This window comes from Mizuhopecten yessoensis, unplaced genomic scaffold (assembly GCF_002113885.1).
Source record: "Mizuhopecten yessoensis strain PY_sf001 unplaced genomic scaffold, ASM211388v2 scaffold716361, whole genome shotgun sequence".
Classification (NCBI taxonomy): Eukaryota; Metazoa; Mollusca; class Bivalvia; order Pectinida; family Pectinidae; genus Mizuhopecten; species Mizuhopecten yessoensis.
The window spans coordinates 273,513-280,872 of NW_018480078.1; the positions used below are offsets into that span (position 1 = coordinate 273,513).

The window sequence follows — 7,360 nt, forward strand, 5'->3', positions numbered from 1 at the left end:
GCCTCGCTGATTTTCACGTCTTTGGAGTCCCTCAGAGTCATCACCAGCGTGCATTTTGCTACCTTGAACTCTTCAACGACCGATATGAATGGTAGTTGTAGTTCTGACGAACAACTGTACAGCCCAACTGATGTGAAACTTGGTGGGACCCCAAGCCACTTCCGCAGTTACCCATACACTATTTGTATTGTTCTAATTGTCGTAAAACATTTCGATTGTTTCCTATTGCATAACATACATATTGGAAAAGATGAATGCATTTTTCCATTGTCTTTTTTATATAATTGAGGGAATAGCTTTTAAATGATAGAAACAATTGAATCTATGGCACAATTACCGCACATTTGATTAAAGTCTAACGCCATTGACTAACCTTTCTGCTTCCTCGACTATCAATTAACATGTATAGAAGTTTACAACTTCTACAAAATTCCCAATGTTCATGAATTGTATAGATTGTATAGAGTCACGTTCTTTCCAGTACAAGTACCTACACACACACCTTCGGTTTTCGAGATATTTCGTGATTTGTAATTCAAAAGAATGATTATTTATATATTTAACAATGAAACGTATGCAGTGGATATGTCGCCGAAACGAAACTTGTTATTTTTTAATTCTTGGAAGTGTTGACTAAAGCCTTGATACGTGATGTGCAACATCCTGGCACAGTATTTGTGAAATGTGTTTGAAACTTGTCGATAAAATGATGTGTATATGCCGACAATTATTGAAATATTTAATAGTCAACATTCTATACTCTATCGTTTGTATAAAGGAGGGGGAAGGAACTCTTACTTAGAGTGAAAATAGAACGTCAAGACGCTAAGATTCGAAGGACTCACAAAACTAAATTATTTAGCTTTTGAGCTAATAGCTTTTATATATTAATTTCAACACTAGTGACAACTTTTTAGATTCATAATAGGCTACATTTCCACCTCTGGGATTCCTTGTGTGTGCATGCTCTCATACATACTTGTTATCCTGTCTGGAAAGATAAAATGTTGCTATGCTACATATTTCAAATGAATAACAAATTGGACGTGTTGTAAAGTCGTTATTTTACTGAAGCAAATTTCCATGAGCTGGCTGATTCTTGTAACGTCACCTCTGCAATGTAAACAGGAGCGGCATTAACCTCCATTGGATAATAGCAGCAAATATATATGTATTCAACAGCATGCGCGCTCAAATATGTACAACGCGAAAACCTGGAGTTGGTGTTGTTTTGTTATCTAGAGATTTAAAGATAACACTCGTTTCGCATTTTTATTGTTTTATTCACAGAAAATTAAACATGTACAAATATGTTTTACAAAATTAATTAAGCACAAATAACTGTAACCTGGCAAGTTGACCAAAAAGAATATCTTATTTACCTTCAGTATGACAAAAGCTGTTTTTTAATTTATGTTACCTAATTTATGTACTTAAACATGCATGGTATGAAATGAAGTCCCGTTAATAACTTATGTATGAATAGGAAAGAATGACAAGTGAAACATTATTACTATAAATATGTATATCGTTAATTATTGTGTGTTTTCGATAAAATAAGCTACAGAACACTGTTAAATGTTACTTGACCTCAGATAAGTCCACAACTTAGTGGCCTATCAAAACTCTGATAGTGACCAAAATCGTTATCAAATTTAGTCATTTCTTGATACAAACGAAGGCATGGTTCCATATACTACAATGTAACACGTGATGACTTTGTACACGCAGCCCGCAGTCACTTAAGAAGTTCTCGGTGTTTTCTACCAGATACTCGCTCCTAGGAACACTCGGCAGCCCGCTTGGTAAACAGTACCAATACGACACGGCAAGGTCGTACGCAGACTCAGGAAACCTTTTGTCAGATGGGTTGATACTAACTTCCGGTTCGATGTAGATGATTAAACCATCATCTTGTAATATTCTCCTTGCCTCCAAAATAACTTCTCTGGTATTTGTGCCGCCGTGAGGGACTGGTTGGAATAAGGTAGCTACGTCATACACCGTGCTCCAGCTCGGTGGTAAGTCGGCAATATTCGGAACAGTAAAGAATGCAGTGTTATGTACATCAAACGATTTATCGATACAGCGTTGTGTGTTGATTGGGGATACATCACAACCGTGTATTGATTTTGTTGCAAATTCCTCTGCCAATCTGATGGTAAAATCTCCCTGGCCGCACCCAATGTCTAATACTCTCCTGAAGCTTCCTAGTAAAATATGATAAAATAACAATGGTAAGTGTTTTGCACCCAAGACAGATAACTATTATAACAAATTCTGTACCGATATAGTCCATAGTTGTAAACATGAATCACTATCACGAACACTTGTATTTTCTCAAAGTTATTATTTATATTGTCTATTCTGCTTGCACCGAGTTATTCCTGCATTCATACGTAATTACATTTTATTCACACATAACGTAAAACTACTGTAAAGTTGAGTAACTGCCTCATGCCATTATGTGAGATAAGGATATTTTTAAACATGATAAAACATTTTTACTTTAGAGTCAAACTGATGAACTGACAAAATGATACAAAGAAATCAGCATTCATTTGATTTTTTTGTAATAATGAATGAAAATAATATGCAACATATATATAGCGCCCTATACTTAGCTTTACAAGGGCTCCATCAATGGTGATGTTTATGCCCTTTGGACCCTGTGCAGAGGCGTGAACAAAGGGGATTTCTTTTGGCAGGGTATACGATAAAATGTTAAAAGCTGGTGTATGTACTAGCGTGTGATGAGGGCTTCAAGGGCTGTATATGGTATGTGTGCCTTGAAATCCTCGAGTGTGGTGGATTGAACTGCTGCTATGGGAAGGACATTCTATTGTGTTATTGTGTGTGGGAAGAATGAATATTTGTAGGTGTCCTTTGTAGCAGATATGTGTTTGTATGCGTAAGGATGTGCATGTCTGGTTCGAGGGTCTATATTCGAGGGTCTATAGGTGTGAGTATATATGTTTGGTTTAATGCTACGAGTTGGTAAACTATTTCATAAAAAAGGATTATTATTGTGTGAAGGCGTCGTGTTTGTAGTGTTGGCCATTGTAGTTTGTGGATCATGTCTGTTACTGAGCTGGTGTTGTTTTTATCTGTAGTGTTGACCATTGTAGTTTGTGGATCATGTCTGTTACTGAGCTGGTGTTGTTGTATCTGTAGTGTTGGCCATTGTAGTTTGTGGATCATGTATCCGTTACTGAGCTGGCGTTGTTGTATCTGTAGTGTTGGCCATTGTAGTTTGTGGATCATGTCTGTTACTGAGCCTGTGTTGTTGTATCTGTAGTGTTGGCTATTGTAGTTTGTGGATCATGTATCCGTTACTGAGCTGGTGTTGTGATATTTGTTGTTTACGTTGCTCTCCGTTATGTTTTTATTATTTTTTGAATTTGGTTTGTGTTGTGTGGGTCCCAAATAGAAGAGCAATATTCAGGTTTTGGTCTGACTAGTGTTTTGTATGCATCTTCTTTTATATGTGCACTTGCACATTAAACTCAGAGAACTTTGTAAGGACACAGGGCACTTCATTCATCAACTTATCATCATTCACATCTGCAGTTTTTTTTTTATTTAACTTCAAATGAGCTCTATGCCTACTGCTGACGGGTGCTCGACTAACGAGTGTCTTTGATGGTTACTATGGTTACTAATAATTTGAAACAGTGCGGACATAAACTTTTTGAAACATATAATGTGTTGATTATTATTAGATTCTAAATATATATTTTCGTTACAACAAAATCAGCTGATCGGCGGAGGTCGAAAATTTGAAGTTTGTGTGGGCTGGAGTTCTGGCTGTTCTTTTTTTATGGTTTTCTGTCCGATACTAATATGTAAAAATATTAGATTTACAGAAGAAAGTGTGGTAACTTTTTTTTATTGTAGTTCATCGTAACGTGAATATTTGAATTGAATGGATTTTTTCATGTACATTGCGGCAATGAATAGCAGTAGCTGATCGTGACGGCTTATACAGGGTAACAAGCTCCTGTAGGTACTGGGAAGCTGTTCCATTCAGTGCCTTGTATGTGTACAGCAACATTTTGTACCTCTACCTGTATCGTACAGGTAGCTAGCTGCAATATATATAGCACAGGTGTGATGTGCTCTCTCTTTCGAGTATAACCTATAAATAAACTGCTTCTGAATGGCTGCTAAACCATCTTTAAAAAACATTATTGAAATTTGACTTAAAAACGCTTTAACTTTAGCAAAATAAAAAAAGAATTTCATATTTGTATATTGTAGCATAACAATTTCTGAGTAAGTATGTGAAAACGTTTTCCTAACCTTCACTCTGTTCAATCGTAGCCTTTACAAATTCCAGTACCTCGTCTAAAATGACAGCCCGCCAGACTAGGTATCGCTGTTCCGGTGTATAACCTAGTTAATTACAATATTGTGGCATTAACAATGGTCTGTTGTCGTTAGCAGAATAGTCTACCTAAACAAATTGAAATGATATTGTAAAATTATATTGGCGTCACATCGACATGGAGAAATGTATACATGTATTGACAAAAGGTAAAAAATCAAGTGACAACTTTTACTGTCGTGATGAAGAAGACATGTGTTGGCTTTTATATCATATTGTTTCCATTTTCTTTTTCATTTTTTTTCTGACGTCTAATTGGTACATAAGATGGAAAATGGAAGTAAACAAAATGCATTTACTGAAACCTAAGGTCGATATTTATTTTAATTATCTGTCGTATCGCGTCGATACGACCAACCAGTTGTTGTCAATAAAATCATATGAACAAAATCCGTCTTCTCGTTCTTAATGTTCTAATGTTATGGAGACTATTTTTTATCATCAAATATTCTATGATTCTATAATATGTATCATTGACCGCAGTTTCGATATGTTTCGTATACTATAGTAATGTAAAAACGTATATTTATAGTATATACAGATTAATAAGACATGTAAGGGTACATAAAAAAAATCTAAATTTACAGTCATCAATGTTTGCTACTTTGCAGCCATATGTATATATCACCATTGTTTTAAAGGAGAAGACGGATTTTAAGTTTTTCAACTTGTACGTCTTTTCCCGTTTGTATTTTTGTAAATGAAATATGTTTGAATCAAATCAAATATTCAGCTCAGCCGAATATTATTTACATAAGATGAATTTTGTATATACATGTACCTTCTTGACCGCCAATCTTTGCGCATGCGTGCATAACGTCGACAACATCTTCAAGTTCAGGGGCTATCATACACTCACTAATGATGTCATTCAGGTCCTCGACGCATTCCCCTGGTATATAAACCTCTCCTTCGTCTCCAAGCTCGAGAACATGCGACACAACAAGAGATCGTACCATTGCGGAAACGTAACTGTATATCAAACAGATATTGTATAAACACAAAGTGCGTATATTATTTCATGCTCGACGTTTCTAGGGTCATGAGTCCTTACTCTTTAATTTCAATAGTTTGTTATTCCAATCAATCAATAGACACTGACTATCAAATGAGATTTTAATGCTTCAATATACCAATACATATTCAGGTACGTTAACAAATATCTATGCATAGAAAGAATGAGTTAGGTGATTAAAAGAAATATATATATACATATAAACTTTATTTATCTTAAAAAAATTAAGAAACAAGTTATTTAAACTTATATTAATCACTCTTGCTGGCCTGGATGTTAGCGGGCTGAGGGTATGTGGGAGGAAACCAGAGTACCCAGAGAAAACCCTTGTGGTTGGGCAGGTGACCCCATGCCTTTTCACGTCAGATCGAGGAATCAAACCCCGGCCGCCTTGATGAAAGGCAAGTGCGCTATCCACTGCACCAGCCAATTGACTGTTGGGCGATTCACAGTTCGAAGTTTGTATAAGCATCGGTTCATCCCTTTTACCTTAAAATTCCTTATTTCTCATACCATAAATTTCAGAAGCGTGATGTTCTTATATGAAGATGTGTTTAGTGCTTGTGTTGAAAAGAACATTTAAATAATATCTACGAATCAAAGATCAAAAATGTCAATTTGACAATTTTGCCCCATTTTTCAAATTTTGGCATAACTGTAACGGATATTTGTTAGACCATGAATATAGAAACAATGAGAAGTTGTCCTTATTTGAATACGTGGTAGTTTCTCATTTTCTATCAGTGATTTTGCGTACGTTACGACATAGGACTAAATTCTTACCTTTCTTTTAATCCACTGTTAAGTGCAAATTCCTGGGTTTTGATGCTGTATTCACCATTTCTAATGCCATCGAAAAGTCCGAGATTATCATACCATTTTAAGCTGGATTCCAGTAGCTTGTCTGTCTTCACAAATCGCAGATATCGCCTGTACAGATCTCTGCCTCTCAATTCCATTTCTTTTCATCAAATTGCTGACGAGTGATAAATATGCATATACTAAAACGTGAACAAATTCTACGTTTGCGAGCTTTCGAAAACGCCTGTTTCCTTTGTCAAGCAAAGAGTGTCAAATCAAAATCTGTAGAACATTAACAATCAACATCTTAGTTAAGCATTTAGTATGTTAATTAGGAAATGTAAATCCCGTCTTGTATGAACAGTATTTTATATAAAACATCTGTTTCTATTATTATGTAAACTTATTTATAACAATACAACGTACAAAATCCTGCCCCAAGCTACATATATTTCCCATTACAATAATAACTTAGAAACTTAACATGCTGTTACTTTCGAAAGCCAACTTCTCCACTACAATACTTGTGTGTATTTAATGGCAATGAGGAGCCCAACTGACCATATAGACCACTACACAGGAAGGAAACCCCGGGGGCTTCACGGAAATGCAGATGTTAAATTGTATACGTTTAAATGATTGTACAGTACACGATTCTGCATATCTATACATATCTAGTAAATAGAATAATCGAGTTAAATAAATTATTGCCTCTTTCTCCAGGATTTTAAATGAACAACATCAGGATGAAAGATAATAACCTTGTCAAGTGGAGTTACTCTAAGCCGGAAAAAGGACTCGCTATTGTTACTTCCGATAATCTATGTAAGCAATGAATGTTTTAGCAAGTGTTGTTAGGGTCATATTACACACAATGCTATTGATGACAAACTTAATAAAGCCCGGCAGAGCTTTATGTAAGTTTGTCAGCAATAGAAATATTCATTATTTATATTAATATTTCGATGGAATAGTTATGCTTTATTAAGTTGAAATAAATATTGATATATATATATATATATTGAAATGATATTGTCGAATATTGAAAGATGTCAAGTATCCTTCAGATACAACAATATTACAAGCAAACTTGTCTTTGTTCGACATTATTTTTTAGTCTATGACTTGATGTTTTCAAGGCAGTTACACGGCGGCTT

At 35.2% G+C, this 7,360-nt stretch overlaps 1 protein-coding gene across 1 annotated transcript; it reads right to left on the reverse strand.

Moving 5' to 3' along the window:
• Positions 1-1,287: 1,287 nt before the first annotated feature.
• Positions 1,288-6,725, reverse strand: LOC110443826. The gene is made up of 5 exons (XM_021488249.1): positions 6,698-6,725; positions 6,186-6,378; positions 5,169-5,359; positions 4,303-4,395; positions 1,288-2,210 (listed from the first exon to the last, which is right to left on the reverse strand). Exons 2-5 carry the CDS (start codon positions 6,359-6,361, stop codon positions 1,660-1,662), a joined length of 1,011 nt encoding a protein of 336 aa, XP_021343924.1. The 5' UTR covers positions 6,362-6,378; positions 6,698-6,725; the 3' UTR covers positions 1,288-1,659.
• Between the last annotated feature and the right edge of the window lie 635 nt (positions 6,726-7,360).

Bases quoted from the DNA above. Each gene is read 5' to 3' on its own strand.
- LOC110443826 (XM_021488249.1), bottom strand. From the start codon at position 6,361: ATGGAATTGAGAGGCAGAGATCTGTACAGGCGATATCTGCGATTTGTG. The intron at 5,360-6,185 runs GTAAGAATTTAG...TTTGATATACAG, and splicing joins AACAGTGGATTAAAAGAAAG to TTACGTTTCCGCAATGGTAC. The intron at 4,396-5,168 runs GTACATGTATAT...GTAATTAACTAG, and splicing joins AAAGATTGGCGGTCAAGAAG to GTTATACACCGGAACAGCGA.